Source organism: Ranitomeya imitator, chromosome 2 (genome assembly GCF_032444005.1).
Source record: "Ranitomeya imitator isolate aRanImi1 chromosome 2, aRanImi1.pri, whole genome shotgun sequence".
NCBI lineage: Eukaryota > Metazoa > Chordata > Amphibia > Anura > Dendrobatidae > Ranitomeya > Ranitomeya imitator.
This window is the reverse complement of record NC_091283.1, coordinates 196,398,640-196,417,174: the sequence shown is the minus strand read 5'-3', so window position 1 is coordinate 196,417,174 and position 18,535 is coordinate 196,398,640. Positions and strand designations below refer to the sequence as shown.

The window sequence follows — 18,535 nt, the reverse complement described above, 5'->3', positions numbered from 1 at the left end:
CAGAGACTGTAAATCTTCCCTCCACTGCTCTGATTGAGTGGAAGCAAGTGGCTGCAGAGAGAATAAAAGTTCATTTTCTCTCATTAGCCACTGCACCAGTAAGCCAGAAACAAAGGGTTACATGATATTTTCCTGCAGATTAACCTCATATCATAGCGTTTCTGGATGTGATAGATTCCGTTTAAGATCCTACTTTGTATTGGTTGACATCTCACCTAGTAGGTGAAGTCAGTGCTATATTAGCTAAGTGGGTTTAATATTGAAATCCTATTTAGAGAGCCATGAGGACTATGACCTTCATTTTATAGGTTGCTATGACTTCGGAGATACCAAATTTGTATAGCTTTTATGTTTTACTACTTTTTCACAATAATACCAGATAAAAGGGTGATAAAAGTTAAGTTTCAAAATTTCAAAAGCAATTTTATTTTTTTTCAATGTAGCTCACTTAAAAACAAAAAACACACAAAAGGAGGGCAAAACCAATGGTATTACAAAGTCCATGACAATCGGACATGCACCTGAACAGCACATACATAAACATGCAGGTTATACACAAAGTTTGGACACCAAACAAGAACTCAGGACCTTAAAGGGGTTATCCCAGACTTTAAAATTGATGACCGATTAGATCAGTGAGGGTCTGACCTTCTAGTAAATAGGACCAATGCCAAGAACGTTTGGCCGGTAAATAGTGAAGCCAATGCGAAGCTCTGACCCTTTCTTCAATTAGCGAACATGCAAAGAAGACCGCCACCGATCTAAAAGGATCTAAAAGGAATGGCCTATCTCTAAGTGTTATAAATTCCTAGGTAACCCCTTTAATTACATCAAGTAGTAAAAAGTGGAATCAGAAGAAACATGCAAGAATACATCCCTGTGCGGTAAATCTCATCATAGTAACAGATGAGCAGAGGTTTCTTGGCAGAAGATCTAGGTACAGAGCGAGTGATTAGCACTTGTGTGTTAATGAAGGGTCCACAGCTTCAGGTAATACAGAATGACGTACAAACATATGGTTAAGAAACACTTAAGACATGCAGATCCCTGACAAAAGCAACAGCAGTGAAGGAACTCTGGCTAGGACGTGGTCCCGGCAGCGGGGTTCTCACATCTGGAGTGAAGTAACAAGCATTGGAAAGCTTAGTATTGTGATTTTTTTGACACGTGACAAGTCGGTATGTATCATCATGTGCAGATTAACGTCCACCTACCTCACAGCGGACCCCACTGAAGCTGGCGTTACAGATACATTTATAGTTGTTGACCGAGTCCTGGCAGGCTCCGCCATTGAGACACGGGTTGGGCTCACAGTCATTGATGTTGATCTGACATCTGCACAGCCAAAAATATCACAGAGGAGATCGTTCAGCCAAATGCAAAAAAATATCTTGTGCATTATACAATTTACAGACAGACGGATCTTGTGCATGTTTGGCAATACTGAACTTGGAAACCCTGTCCTGTACACAAGGAACATGAGGGCTCCTCTGTCCAGACCCCTGCAGGGGTTTTAGAAGGCATGCATTTTCAATATAGAAAGTGGAGTAAGCTTCTGTCAGACACCACCGGTGATGTTAATTACCTGGGATAATAAGGAGCATACATGGACAAAAGTGCGGCCCTTGAGCTGTTGTGGTGCACCCTGCAGACAAGAACAGCCAAAGTGTTTCTGCCCCGAGTCTCGCATTCATCGTTATCTGCATCCTCCAGATGAGATACCGTTGAACATAATGATGGAATAGGCAGCCATCAGCTCCCTCTTACATCATTGGGCCTGTGTGGTTGAGAGCGCACCAGGTGCGATTACATCGCCTCAGTGCATAGTGCTAAGTGGAGCTGCGGGGGGAGCCGGGTTAGGTGAGCAGGTTTTTTTTATAATTTGTGTGGAGTGAGGGGGCTGAATGGGGACATCATTGTGTAAGGGGCTGTGTGGAGGACATTATTATCTAAGAAGGCTGCGTGGTGACGTCATTCTATACGGGGGATGTGTAGGGGACGTCAATCTACATGGGGGAGGTGTGGGACATCATTCTGCATGGGGGCTGTGTGGGGACATCATTCTGGTGTACTGGGTGAGGACATCATTCTTCATGGGTGGAAGGGGGCCTCATTTTGAATCGGCTATGTGGGGACATCGTAATGTGTAAGAGGGCTGTGGGGAGACATCTTTCTGGGTGGAAGGCTGTGTGGGGACATAATATTGTCTAGTGAGGCTATGTGGGACGTCATACTCCATGGGAGCTATGTGGGGACATTTTACTGTGAGAGGGGCTTTGTGGAGACATCATATTGTGTTGGAAGTTGTTGATCAAGGTACAAGCCCTGAATATCAGGAGTAGTAGGATTTCTTATCTTTATAAAAAGCAGTAAATTATATTGTTTTGGTTCGCTGCTACTGATAATAATGCAAGTTACAATAAGCCCTATCGTAACATGTATTAACAGTAGCAGCGAGTCAATAGACATAACTCGGCTGAATATTAAGTGATACAAACTAATATAAAAATAATCATAATAATAATAATAATAAGCTGAATCAAGTTGGTTCGGTCTCCACAACAGTCACAGTATCTCATGTGGCCCCTTGGAAAAATTGATTGCCGATCCCCTAATGTAGAGTGTTGAAATTCAAGAAGAGTTGGAAGACCCTGATACATTACATGGCTGGCTGACCCTGCTGATTTTTAGGTCTATAGAAGCCTGAAGCTCAGAGCATTGTACAGGTACTGTATTAGAAATCCATGTAATGTGGATTGACAATACGGACGTGTGCACAAGAACATGAGACCATATGTGGACTCAGCACATGTTGGAATGCTACAGTCCATTCCCCAGTCAGACTCCAAAAGTCTTTCCTAACATCATTTCTCTAGAATTTTACCTGTATTGAAAAACACATAATACCCTGTAATAAATGATAACTTTTGACTGGAATGACGTTCAATTTCACGATTCTTACAGTTTTCCTTTAAAGCCTGGCCTGCAAGTACAGTTGGCACCCCAGATTCCACTGTTGCATTTACCACCATTCAAACAAGTAACGTTTATTCTGCATTTTTCGGGAGCAGACGGCCATCTGTCAGAAAAGAAAGTCATATGATATTTAGTATAATAATCTATGAAGCATTTTCCTGTGTTGTCATCAAGAAATACTTTAAAGCTTCTCTAAGACCTTCTGGCAGGGTCACTATGATTTCCAACAGTCTATCATGGCTTTGGCTGTCATAGGAATGAATAGTAGGGTCTTATTGGGAAGCAGTGGAGAAAAGTACTGCCCATGTGAACCAGGCAAGGGATAGGGGTATACAAGACCTATAGACACCTGAGACTGTCCTCAATTGAGTTATTCTATAGATGGTATTTGAAATGGTCTATTAAGATAAATATATCAAAACCACCATTAAAGTTGAAAAGATTTGGTTGTTTTTTTTCATGTTATATGTTCTTTTAGATACTCTAATGACACTTACTCGCAATAAGCCCCGACATAATTGGTTGGACATCGGCATGTGTAGCTATTCACACCGTCTAAGCAGGACCCTCCATGTAAGCACTGATGATGCTGACAGTCGTCAACATTAATTTCACAGTTTTCGCCTGTGTATCCTGAAGAACAGTCACACCGATAGCCGTTCTCTAGATCATAGCACGAACCATGTGCACAGGGCTTGGACTTACAATCGTCAATATTGAGCTCACAGTGGACACCCTCCCATCCAGATGGACACGTGCAGCTGAAGGAGTTGAACAGATCTTGACATTGTCCACCATGCTGACAGGGGGCACGATTACACATGTCTTCTCCTTGGCATCCAAGTTCCAGTGACATGACTTCAGTTTTAATGAAATGTTGAGGAAACGATTGATCAGCAAATGGAAGATATAGGTCTCCGATGGAAACTTGTCCAAGGCATCCAGTGTAATTTTTTGCTAGGTTAACAGCAGTGTCTGCTAACAGGAAATTCAAGCTGCCACCATTAGCCTGCAGCGCCATATTGTGCCCATCTAAACTTATTATCCACTGAGAAGACACATCTGTAGCCACGGCCATCGTTATCTGAACTCTGTGCCATAAAGCATCAGAAATTGTGATCTTTGAGTCAAAACGGATTCCTTCCACACTGTTCCCACTGTGTAAAGTGATTAGTAATCGACCGGCCTGAATGAAGATAGAAATATAGTCCAGATCTTTAGAGGCTTCAAGCAAAACAGCATCCGTATCTCTGGTCCGGAAGTCCAATGAAACAGATGCAACCTGAAATTCTGATGAATTATGGGATGTAAATATCACCGAGCTTTCTTCTTTAAAAGTGGCATTGACCAGACCTGCAGATAGGAGAGAGGTCAAATCATCTCAAACTGGAACAGTCTCACAATTATTAATTCAGAGTATAATACAACATTCGTCCTCCTAGTAAGAATTTTCTCTTTGGCCTGACATTCTCTAAAATTCATAAAACAATAAAAGGTTGTAAAATAAATAACAGCAGTCATACTCATCTTACTGACCCCCAGCCGCTCCACTTTCTATGCTCTCTGGTCCTCTCTCGACTTCCTAATCAAAGAATGATGTCCTGACACGACCATATGACCACAACCCAACACAACCACAACAAGGCAATTGTTTCGAGACATCATATTATATTCCCTCCTGTGTTTTGTTCCGATTCTGTCTTTTAATTCACATTGTTCATTCAGAAATACAAATAAATGATTGCAAAATGTAAAATGCTTCAGATGAGTAAATAAAAACTAGTATAAAATGAACAATACTTACAAGTATACCCTCCAGTAAAGTCCTTGCAGGTGGACTCTGGTGGACAAGGCCTCTGCTGACACCACACCGGCTCTTCACATGTTGGTCCAGTGAAGTTGGCAGAACACTTGCAGGTGAAGTCATTCCAGGTAACGGTGCAAATGCCATTATTCTTACATGGACTGGACTAGAGAAATGAAGATGAAAATCTATTAATTCCCTTCATCACGATATAAAACTATAGGTACCTGTAAATGTAGTGCAACCACAAACATTGTGATTAATCTGCATTTTTTACACTTTTTTTTGGCAAATACACTTTTTCTGTGGTTGCAGCCTCGCGTGCACAATGTAGCTGCACTCCCTCCTCTAAACGTTTCTATTTATATGGAACCTGCAGACAGGGAAATGGGAATGTTGAGCTACTGGATGGTCAGGAAGAGGTCACTGGTCACTTTTTTTGTTCTGCAGTGCGGCTGTGCAGCTTGAAGACTCCTACTTGTATTATTTTAGTGTGGATTAATGATCACATAGAACTCTGATTAAGTGGGAGAACCTTGTAATCAACCAAGCTGAATGTTGGGTTGAGGACTCTCCATCTCCCAGAACTCATTTTTTGATCAGTGTAGGAAGGATACAAAAAGTTGAACAATGGACTATGGAGTCACTAAAAAAAGAGGGTGGGGTGACCAGGAGAACTCTGGAGGGGCATGGGAGGCAGGACCACATGTAGTCTGTATGCAACATAGGGGACCACGGAGAGCAATCTGCAACAAAGAGGGACAAGGAGAGAAGTATGTGGAAGAGTGCATTAGAATCCGTCTGTAAGGGAGAGGGGCACAAGAGATGGGGGCATGCGTATGTGGGGAGGAAAGTATCTGTGCATTCTAGGTTCAGCCTTTCTTTAGCCAACTCTTGAGCCTAAAAGAATGAGTAACACACTGAACTCCAGATATGCAACATTACTTGATATTTTACTCTTAGAACACCCCTAAATCTACTTTAGGGATGCAGACCTTAGTATCTCTGGTAGCCAGAGGAAGGCTTAATATTAACATTTTCACTGCCTTACACTCCATGGATGTCACCATAACTCATAACCCCATCAAAGGGGTTTCCGTCGCTGCTCACCTTGGCATCAGGAGATGAGCACATGCCAGCACAATCGTCATGTATTGTGTACATGTCCGAGATCTGCAACATGTTACCTACCAATGCAGAGGTGAGCCTCACTGGAAACACTGCCAGCGCTGAATGCCAAATTATTTGTAGCTATATAGCAATATTTATTTGCCATGGTTTAGGACAAACCAGTTTAGAAGAAGACAGTGAGCGAGTCTCTAAGTTAGAAGGAACACAAATCTATTAGGTTTTAGGAGTTCACATGCAATGGTTTGTGTAAGGTAATACTGCTTAGTTATTCAGAAAATCTACTTTAACAATTGTGAAAGTGCAAGATGATAATAAAAAATACTCTGTAAAAATATATTACACCAGCAATGAAGAAAACAACTTGATCAGGTACCGTATATTATTTTGAACCACCAAAAAAAGTATATTTGCCAATCACTATCTGGAATATTTGGGATTTAAAATATTTTTTTGCTGAACCTCCAAAAAGCAGAGTATGGCATTGAAAAATGCATACAATATATAATAAATGTGGCAGGGACATCTAATTTCGGATAGGGTATGCTCACCTGACAAACGTCATCAGACACACAATTCATCCTGACATTACTGATGGAAGCTGGATAAACTGCCTCATGTTCACTATCCAGTGAGAAAAACTCTAAACGCTTTTCCTTTATTCGAACATCTTGGAGACATCCTTTGAAATATCCACCCCACTGCTCGATGTTTTCACCTGGTGGCATTCCTCCAACGAGGACAGTGTGTTCTGCAGAAATGGATATTGGTGGGAGCTGCTCTAACTCTTCTTCAAACGTGTTAATATTTAGTTTGACAAGTCCCTTAATAAAGATATTAATCATGTGCTTTTTGCCATTGCTGATATATTCCTTGAAAGAGATTGTTTCTGACAAAAGCTTAATATGAATTTGTCCAGATTTTAGGTAGATTGTTAAGTAATTGGTGGTACCATTACTGATCTGTAGCACCAGGCCATCTGGTTTACGTGTCCTGATAAATGCAGATATATTAAAAGTGTCGCATAAATTTTGGGTGATTGTGAAGTTGGCAAAACTAGGAATATCTTCCCCGAAGAACGTCCCAGGTGTGTATTCTGCGGAAATAGAGAGAAATAAATGTACACTCAATCAAACAGAAAATGAGACAAGTAGACTGGGAGTCCACAAGACTAGTGTGGGAAGATACAAGGGATAAAAGGGTTCTGCAACTAGAGAAGAACAACCTATAGCATTTAATAACTTACAAAACATCTGGGAGGCTCCTGAAAAAGAAAAATGGAGACCCTCCTCCTGGACGACTTGAAGAGTTGGCAAATCTCCTGGGTGCTCCCAGAAAGTGTGACACCGATATGCTCAGTGATCAAAATGGGTGGTGTAATAAAAGGGCATGGCTATGGTGGAAAAATGTCCTCATAAAGGAGCATTTCAATAGTTGGCAAGTATGAGGAAATTAAACTTGTTACCCAAGTTGTGATTCCGATGTTTAAGATTTTGTACCTGGTGTGGCTTTTTGGGGGGGTTCTCTACACAAACCAAATTTAGCAAAAATATCGCCAAAACTACAAATGCCATGGCTCTTTCTGCAGCTACTGAAGTGTGAAATTTTAACAAATGACCAGAAAAAAAAAGTAGTAATACCCAACACAAAGTTGAAAAAGGCTAATAAATAAAAAGAATCAGTAATCACGTACATACCTTCCAAGCAGGTTGGACCTGTATACGGTCTGACACAGGCACATTCATGGTTGATCCATCGGTCAATGCATTTTGATCCATGGTGACACGGACTGGATTGGCACCAGTCTGTTTTGTTACATCCCAGAGTGATATCATAGGATTGGTCTTCTCCAATATGTTGCGGTAGCAGAACTCTGGAGTCAATCGTAAGATCTTCTAAACATCCAGTAAAATTTTGCTTGCTCTGTGTATTGTCTAGTAGAGAGTCCTGGGTAAGACCGCCTATGTAGACCTTTGTGAATGACTTCGGAAGCTCAGGATCATAATCGGTGAGTAAAGGTTGAAAGTGAGAACAAGTACCATTGGTGCAATTTTCATGGTGAAGCAACAGATGAAGGTCTGAATTCAAAGTCACCTCTGCTTTATGCCAATCACCATCGTCTATGTAATGTTTATTTATAACCACGACTGAAGAACTATTGCCATTTTTGTATAGGACTTGCAGAAGTCCATTAAAGAGTTCAAGTATTAGATAACTTGTTTCATTACCTCGATACAGGAGAACCACATCTGGCAGAGTTGTTCTAAACCGTACTGCCATGTGGACCGTGTCTTCAGTACTCGTCCTACTATTATTGGACACTTCCAGTTCATAGATCACATACCCACTCGATGAGAAGGAAAATGTGGTGGGAGTGGAACAATCCTGCCCATAAAAGCCTGGCTGGCATTTGCAGGAATGAGCATGGATCTCTTCTTCATAGGTGGGAATGCACATGGCACCATTTTGGCAGCTATGATTTATGCACCCCAACAGCTCTATGGAGCAGTTTTTACCTCCCCAAGGTGCTGGACATTTACAGGTATAGTCTGCAACTCCATCTTCACACGTTGCTCCATTCTCACATGGATTGCGTTCGCAGTCATCAATGTTTATAGTGCAAAGCACACCTAGAAAATATAAGCAAATAATAAGTCAGTGCTCTCAATGGACTTCAAGCATGGACAACGCAAGGATCATGGACACGTCCATCGAAGAGAACTCTCGAGGTATTCAGCCACTATAAATGGGTTAACATAGCTTTGCTGCATTGAGTGAAAATAACCAGGCAATGCGGATATTGAGAGCCACACGGCTGTATCCCACAACAGGTATATACAGCCATCACCACTTGGGCCCTACTAATCTCTACATTTCTCACTATATTCTGCAACTGCTTCTATAATTTGTCACAGACTTTGTTACTTGCACCAGGTTTACATTAACTATTGTAATAGGTTTCTCAAATCAATCCTTATGGATTATGGCATCACAGTTAGGACCTCTCCTGGGTAAATATACATGTACCTGCATGCATTGGAGTGTCCATCACAGGTTTAGGCACTATTATCAGATCGCTACCAAATGTGGAGCAACACAACGAAAACTTATAAACATCAGATGTTACTGAGCACCACTACAGAAGGGTGAACATATCTTAAATGTGTCTTATTTTTCAAAGCCGCTTATACTGAGGTAGATAATTAAAAATAAACATTTTGCAAATTACCATCTAGACCCCTGTAAACACCAGCAGATGGCACAGTTACCACAGTCCTTTAATATAAAAGTATTACCTAGAAAGAGAATGCAAGCAACATTGGAAGGTGCATCTACATATACAACCAGGACCGATTTGAGACAAAGTAGACCCTGGGCAAAAGTTTAAAATGGGATCCCAATGGTTCATATATTGCACCATCACACAAACACATGCGCTGATTTCAGGCTGCTAAACGAGTGCGATGGAGAATATTGAAGTCGTTCAACATTTGTTTTCCAGCCTCTACACTGGCTGAGGAAGAATGATGGGCACAAAAAGATCACCATTAGATCAATCTGTCCTCATAAATTACAGTATCATGTTATCAACCACATAACTGCAGGTTACACAGGGCAATGTGCCGCCAAGAACAATGATTTCTGTTCTGGCATAAACAATCCAATCAGTCAATGAACAGGAAGCATTTTGTTTGTTTAGTATAATGCACCCCATATTCCTCCACATAGTATAATATACCCCATAGGCCTCAATATAATATGAAGAGCAAAACAGTGTTTGATATTGTACAATGCACACACCATAGACCTCCATACAGTATAATGTGACCCATAGCACTCCATACAATATACGACAGAACTGTACAAGGCATTCCCCAGGTGCATTCTTCTTCCCTAAGCTGTGCTGTGTCCTTCATCCTCTTCAACTTTGGCATTGAAGTCGCTCATAATGTAGAGGACATCCTCTCGGTAATACACACCCATAGTCCTGCACATAATATAATGCATCTTATAGTACTCCAGATAGTATAATGTACCTCACAGTCCTCCATATAGTAAAAAGTGCACCACAGTCCTCCATATTGTACAATACACACACCATTGTCCTCTATAAAGTATAATGTGACCCATAGATTTCCATGTAGTATAATTTTACCCCAGAGTCCACCATACAGTATAATACACACCCCATAGCATTCCATAAAGTATAATACACACCCATAGTGCTCCACATAATATATTGCACCCCATAGTCCTCCATATAGCATAAACTGTACCACAGTCCTTCATATTGTACAATGCACACACGATAGTTCTCCAAATAGTATGTGACTCATAGTACTCGACCTAGTATAATCCACCTCATAGTGCTCCAAACAGTAGAATACACACCCCAAATCCTGCACATAATATAATGCACCCTATAGTCCTCCACATAGTATAATATACCTCACATTCCTCCATATTGTACAATGCACACACCATAGTCCTCCATATAAGAGTTTAATACACCCCATAGTGCACCATACAGTATAATACACCCCATAGTTTTGCATAGAGTATAATAAACACCCCATAGCCCTCCATACAGTATAATACACACCCCATAGTGATCCACATAATATAATGCACCTCATAGTCCTCCATATAGCATAAAGTGTACCACAGTCATTCATATTGTACAATGCACACACACAATAGTTCTCCAAATAGTATGTGACTCATTTTACCCCATAGTGCTCCATACAGTATGATACACATCCCGTAGTGCTCTACATAGTATAAAACACACCCAATAGTGCTCCATACAGTATAATACACACCCCATAGTGCTCCATACACTATAAAACACTCCCCATAGTCCGCCATGCAGCATAATACACCTCATAGTCATAGTCCTCCACACAGTCACAGTATAATAAACACCCTGTAGTGCTCTACATAGTATAATACACCTCAGTGCTCCATACAGTATATTACACACCCCATACTCCTCCATACAGTATAATACACCCTATAGACCTCCACATAGTACAATGCATACCACAGTCCTACACATAGTATTAGGTGCACCACAGTCCTTCATATTGTGGAATACACACACCATAGTCCTCTATAAAGTATAATGTGACCCATAGCATTCCATGTAGTATAATTTTACCCCATAGTTCTCCAGACAGTATAGTGCACACCACATAGTTCTCCATACAGTAGAATACACACCCCAGAGTCCTCCATACGGTATAATACCCCATAGCGTTCCATACAGTATAATACACACCCATAGTGCTCCACATAATATATTGCACCCTATAGTCCTCCATATAGCATAAAGTGTACCACAGTCCTTCATATTGTACAATGCACACACGATTGTTCTGTGTATGTGACTCATAGTACTTGACATAGTATAATCCACCTCATAGTGCTCCAAACAGTATAATACACACCCCAAATCCTGCATCCTGCATAATATAATGCACCCTATAGTCCTCCACATAGTATAATATACCTCACATTCCTCCATATAGTATTAACGGCACCACAGTCCTCCATATTGTACAATGCACACACCATAGTCCTCCATATAGGATGTGACCCATGGCACGCCATAGAGTTTAATACACCCCATAGTGCTCCATACAGTATAATACACCCCATAGTCTTGCATAGAGTATAATAAACACCCCATAGCCCTCCATACAGTATAATACACACCCTAGAGTGCTCCATACAGTGTACTACACCTCATAGTGATCCACATAATATAATGCACCCCTTAGTCCTACACAAAGTATAAAGTGCACTACAGTCCTCCATGTTATACAATGCACACACCATAGTCCTCCATAAAGGATAATGTGACCCATAGCACGCCATATAGTTAATACACCCCATAGTGCTCCACATAGTATAACACAAACCCCTTAGTGCTCCATACAGCATAATACACACCACATAGTCCTCCATACGGTATAATACACACCCCATAGCCCTACATACAGTATGATACACTCCATGGAGTTCCCCATAATATAATGCACCCCACAGTCATCCATAATGTGCAGTGCACACACCAAAGTCCTCCATATGGTATAATGTGACCCATAATGTGCCATATAGTATAAATCACTGCATAGTGCTCCACACAGTATATACTATACCCCATAGAGCTCTACATAGTATGAAACATACCCAATAGTGGTCCATACAGTATAATACACACCCCACAATGCTCCATACAGTATAAAACACAACCCATAGTGCTCCACACAGTATAATACATAACCCAGTCATCCACATAGTATAATGCACCCCACAGTCCTCCGTATAATATAAGGTGCACCACAGTCCTCCAAACTGTACAATGCACACAACACAGTTCTCCATATAGCATAATACAGAGCCCCACAGTGCTCCACATAGTATAATACACACACCACAGTGCTCCTTACAGTATACTCAATACAGTATAATACACACCCATAGTCCTGCATAGAATATAATGCACCCTATAGTCCTCTGCAGAGTATAATGTACCTCACAGTCCTCCATACAGTATAAAGTGTACCACTGTCCTCCATATTGTACAATGCACACACCACAGTTCTCCATATAGTATAATACACAGCCCCACAGTGCTCCACATAGTATAATACACACCCCATAGTCCTCAATACAGTATAATACACACCCATAGTCCTGCCTATAATATAATGCACCCTGTAACAACTCTGCTGGCATCACAGCATGGCCTCACATCTCTCACACAATCTTACCCACTGCTCCAGGCCATGATGTGGTTTCTGTTTCATGCCAGCTCCATGTTCTGTGTCTCTGCTCTCTGCATGTCTCATGGCTATGTGTATAGGGGGCCGGCACCTGAACTCTCTGGTTCTTATAGGAATCAGGTGCATCTGTCTAATCAGTTCCTGACCAATTACCAAGAGGCCTCCTGTATATAGTGCAGCTCCACCCTGTGGTCTGGGCCTGTGCAATGTGTTAGCTCAGTTAGTGTTTAGCTGCTGAGTTTGCCTGGCCTTGCTCTGAGTTACTCCCTCTGAGCTTTTCTCTGTGCTATTGCCTTGATCTTGTAGTCCGCCCTCCAGGAGGCAGAATATCCTGGTCCCTGTGTCTTGTTCCATTGCCTTGTCTATACTTTGTCTTTTCTCGGTCTCCTTGTCTGTGGCTTCCTTCCCTACTTTGTCTTTCCTTGTGTTCTCAGTCTGCTTACACTCCACACTCTTGCGGCTCTGCACTCAGACCTTGCTTCACACTCTCTGGCTTTGCTCTGTGGCTCCGCTCTTTGCGGTTCTATCTGGCTCCGCTCTTTGCGGTTCTATCTGGCTCCGCCTCCTGTGTTTCTACACTTGGCTCCGTCTCTGCTCTTGGCTCCGCCTCCAGCGTCTCCGCTCTTGGCGTTACCTCCAGCGTCTCCGCTTTTGGCTCTGCCTGCAGCGTCTCTGCTCTTGGCTCTGCCTGCAGCGTCTCTGCTCTTGGCTCTGCCTGCAGCGTCTCTGCTCTTGGCTCCGCCTCCAGCGTCTCCGCTCTTGGCTCCGCCTCCAGCATCTCCGCTCTTGGCTCCGCCTCTAGCATCTTGGCTCCGCCTCCAGCGTCTCCGCTCTTGGCTCCGCCTCCAGCGTCTCCGCTCTTGGCTCCGCCTCCAGCGTCTCCGCTCTTGGCTCCGCCTCCAGCGTCTCCGCTCTTGGCTCCGCCTCCAGCGTCTCCGCTCTTGGCTCCGCCTCCAGCATCTCTGCCCTTGGCTCCGCCTCTTGCGGCTCCGCCCTTGGCTCTGCCTTCTCCTTCTCTTCTCTTAGTTCCACCTTCTACTTGTACTCAGCCTCCTGCGTTTCTGTTCTTGGTTCTAGCTCTTGTGCTTTCGCTCTGCATCCGCTCTTGCGGTCTCTCTACTTGTTACTTAGTCCTCCTGTCTGAACAGGTTCCTACCTGTTTCACATACCTGCCTGCAGACCGGTCCCTACCGGTTCTTCCTATGTTCCAGCCGTGTCTGCCTGCCCGCCAGTGTCTCTGTTGTACCCGTCTGCCTGCCTGTGTCCCAGCCGTGCCCGCCTGTCAGCCAGAGTGCCAGCCGTGCCCACTCCGTTCCTTAGTGGGATCAGCAGCCACAGCCAGACATCACCCTTGAGTGGCACCTGGTAGCTTCCTATTGCACAAGTCTGACCTCACCATCAGAGGCTCCAGCGAACACCTAGGAAGCTACTTAGTTACGCCCCTTCCAGGGAAGTTTGGTCTGTGGTCCAGTGGGGCCACACCCCCGTATGCCTGCGCCAACCAGTCTGGGCGCGTGCGTGACACACCCTATAGTCCTCTGCATAGTACAATGTACTTCACAGTCCTCCATACAGTATAAAGTGTACCACTGTCCTCCATATTGTACAATGCACACATGACAGTCCTTCATATTGTATTATGTGACCCATAGAACTTCATGTAGAATAATAGAATAATTTACCCCATAGTTCTCCATACAGTATAATACCTCATAGTCATCAATACAGTGAAACACACCCCATAGTGCTCCATATAGTATAAAGTGCACCACAGCCCTCCATACTGTACAATGCACACAGCATAGTCCTCCATACAGTATAGCGCACCCCACAGTCCTCAATATAGTATAAAGTGCAAAACCATTTTCCATATTGTACAATGCATACACCATAAACCTCCATACAGAATAATGTGACCCATAGTACTCCACATAGTATAATACACCTTAGTGCTCCATACAGTTTAATACACACCCCATAGAGCTCCATACAGTATGGTATACAGTATGATACGCATAGTCCTGCACATAATATAATGCGTCCATCCTATAGTCCTCCGCATAGTATAGTTAACCTCACAGTCCTCCATATAGTATGAAGTGCACCACAGTCCTCCATACTGTACAATACACAGATGATAGTCCTACATATAGTATAGTGACCCACTCCGTGTAGTATAATTTACCCGATAGTTCTCCGTACAGTATAATACACACCCCACAGTGCTCCATAAAGTCTAATATACCCCATAGTGCGTCACATAGTAAAATACACATCCAGAGTGCTCCACATAATATAATGCAGCCCATAGTCCACATAGTATAATGCACCACACAGTTCACAAAATATAGTATAAAGTGCCACACAGTCCTTCATATTGTTCAATTCACACACCATAGTTCTCCATACAGTATGTGACTCAGTACTCCATATAACGTAATCCACCTCATAGTCCTCCATACATTATAATGCACCTCACACTCCTCAATATAGTATAAAGTGCAAAACAGTTTTGCATATTATACAATCACACACCATAGACCTCCATACAGTAATGTGACTCTCAGTACTTCATATACAGTAGTGTAATCCAACCCATAGTGCTCCATAAAGTATAATGATGCTCTACATAGTATAATTCACATCACATAGTGTTCCACATGGTATAATACACAGCCCTTAGCCCTCCATACAGTATAATGCACACCCCATAGTTCTCCACATAGAATAATGCACCCCACAGTCCTCAATATAGTATGAAGTGCAAAACAGTTTTGTATATTGTAGAATGCACACAGCATAGACCTCCATACAGTATAACACACCCTATAGTCCTCCGTACAGTGTAATACACACCTCATAGTCCACAATAATGTAATACACACCCCATAGTGCTTCACATAGTACAATACACCACAGTCCTCCATATAGTATAATGCACCGCATAGTCCTCCACATAGCGTAATGCACATCCCATAGTCCTCCACATTATATAATACTCACCCATAGTGCTATACATTATACAATGCACCCCATAGTGCTCAATATAATATAAAGTGCACCACATTCCTACTTATTGTACACTTCACACCCCATAGTCCTCCATACAGTATAATATACATCATACTCCTCCATACAATATAACATAAATCCCATAGTCCTCCATACAGTATAATACACCCCATAGTCCTTCATACAGTATAATATGCACCGCATAGTGCTCCATGCATTATAATACACCCCATAGTCATACAGTATAATACACCCCATAGTGCTGCATACGGTATAATACACACCCCATAGAGTTCCATACCGTACACTACACACCCCATAGTCCTCCATACAGTATAATACACCCCATAATGCTCCATACAGTATAATACACCCCATAGTGCTCCCTATAGTTTTCCACATAGTATAATCCACACCTATCATGCTCCACATAATATAATGTACCCAATCATTCTCCATATAATATAAAGTACACCACAGACTTCCATATTATACAATGCACACATCACAGTCTTCCATATAGGATAAAGTTACCAATAGCACACCATATAGTATAATTCACAACATAGTGCTCCATACAGCTTAATACAGCTCCCATAGAGCTTCACACAGTATAATATACACTCCATAGACCTACATATAGTATAATGAGCCCTATATAATATAAAGTGCACCACATTCCTCCATATTGAACACTTCACACCCCATAGTCCTCCATACAGTATAATACACACCCCATAGTCCTTCATACAGTATAACACACATCCCATAGTCCTCCATACAGTATAATACGCACAGCATAGTGCTCCATACATTATAATTCAGCCCATAGTCCTCCATACAGTATAATACACCCCACAGTGCTCCATACAGTATGATGCACACCCATAGTTCTCATAATATAATACACGCTATAGTCCTCCACATTGTTTAACACACCCCATAGTGCTCCACATTGTATAATACACACCCCACAGTCCTCCATATAGTATAATACAGACCCATAGTCCTCCTTAATATAATACACGCTATAGTTCTCTACATGGTTTAACACACCCCTTAGTGCTCCATACAGTATAATATACAATCCATAGTGCTCCATACAGTATAATACAACCCATAGTGTTCCATACAGTATAATACACACCCATAGAGGATAAAGGGCAAAAGTTTTGCATATTGTACAATGCACACACCATAGACCTCCAAACAGTAATGTGACTCAGTACTCTATATAGTATAATCCACCCCATAATGCCCCATTCACACCCCTTAGTGCTCTACATATTACACACACCCAATAGTGCTCCATACGAAAATACACTCCCCATAGTACTCCATACAGTATAATACACTCCCCATAGTACTCCCATACTCCTCCACACAGTAAAATATACACCCCATAGTCCTCCATACAGTATGATACACACGCCATAGTGCTGGATACAGTATAATACACACCCCCACACCCCATAGTGCTCCATACAGTTTAATATACCCCACAGTGCTCCACATAATGTAATGCACCCCGCAGTCCTCCATATAGCATAAAGTGCACCACAGTCCTTCATATTGTTCAATGCACACACCATAAGGCTGCCGTCACACTGGCAGTATTTGGTCAGTATTTTACATCAGTATTTGTAGCCAAAACCAGGAGTGGAACAATTAGAGGAAAAGGATAATAGAAACATATGCACCACTTCTGCATTTATCACCCACTCCTGGTTTTGGCTTGCAAATACATAGTAACATAGTAACATAGTTAGTAAGGCCGAAAAAAGACATTTGTCCATCCAGTTCAGCCTATATTCCATCATAATAAATCCCCAGATCTACGTCCTTCTACAGAACCTAATTGTATGATACAATATTGTTCTGCTCCAGGAAGACATCCAGGCCTCTCTTGAACCCCTCGACTGAGTTCGCCATCACCACCTCCTCAGGCAAGCAATTCCAGATTCTCACTGCCCTAACAGTAAAGAATCCTCTTCTATGTTGGTGGAAAAACCTTCTCTCCTCCAGACACAAAGAATGCCCCCTTGTGCCCGTCACCTTCCTTGGTATAAACAGATCCTCAGCGAGATATTTGTATTGTCCCCTTATATACTTATACATGGTTATTAGATCGCCCCTCAGTCGTCTTTTTTCTAGACTAAATAATCCTAATTTCGCTAATCTATCTGGGTATTGTAGTTCTCCCATCCCCCTTATTAATTTTGTTGCCCTCCTTTGTACTCTCTCTAGTTCCATTATATCCTTCCTGAGCACCGGTGCCCAAAACTGGACACAGTACTCCATGTGCGGTCTAACTAGGGATTTGTACAGAGGCAGTATAATGCTCTCATCATGTGTATCCAGACCTCTTTTAATGCACCCCATGATCCTGTTTGCCTTGGCAGCTGCTGCCTGGCACTGGCTGCTCCAGGTAAGTTTATCATTAACTAGGATCCCCAAGTCCTTCTCCCTGTCAGATTTACCCAGTGGTTTCCCATTCAGTGTGTAATGGTGACATTGATTCCTTCTTCCCATGTGTATAACCTTACATTTATCATTGTTAAACCTCATCTGCCACCTTTCAGCCCAAGTTTCCAACTTATCCAGATCCATCTGTAGCAGAATACTATCTTCACTTGTATTAACTGCTTTACATAGTTTTGTATCATCTGCAAATATCGATATTTTACTGTGTAAACCTTCTACCAGATCATTAATGAATATGTTGAAGAGAACAGGTCCCAATACTGACCCCTGCGGTACCCCACTGGTCACAGCGACCCAGTTAGACCATTTATAACCACCCTCTGCTTTCTATCACTAAGCC

At 42.2% G+C, this 18,535-nt stretch overlaps 1 protein-coding gene across 1 annotated transcript in view; it reads right to left on the bottom strand.

Moving 5' to 3' along the window:
- Positions 1 to 18,535, bottom strand: part of CRB2 (crumbs cell polarity complex component 2) — a 123,653-nt gene that overhangs the window by 16,454 nt on the left and 88,664 nt on the right. The window contains exons 7-12 of the mRNA XM_069754550.1: positions 7,606 to 8,538; positions 6,460 to 7,004; positions 4,781 to 4,946; positions 3,474 to 4,329; positions 2,963 to 3,079; positions 1,215 to 1,335 (exon numbers count right to left, since the gene is read on the bottom strand). Of these exons, the coding sequence (XP_069610651.1) occupies positions 1,215 to 1,335; positions 2,963 to 3,079; positions 3,474 to 4,329; positions 4,781 to 4,946; positions 6,460 to 7,004; positions 7,606 to 8,538 (2,738 nt within the window). The remainder of the gene's footprint in view (positions 1 to 1,214; positions 1,336 to 2,962; positions 3,080 to 3,473; positions 4,330 to 4,780; positions 4,947 to 6,459; positions 7,005 to 7,605; positions 8,539 to 18,535) is intronic.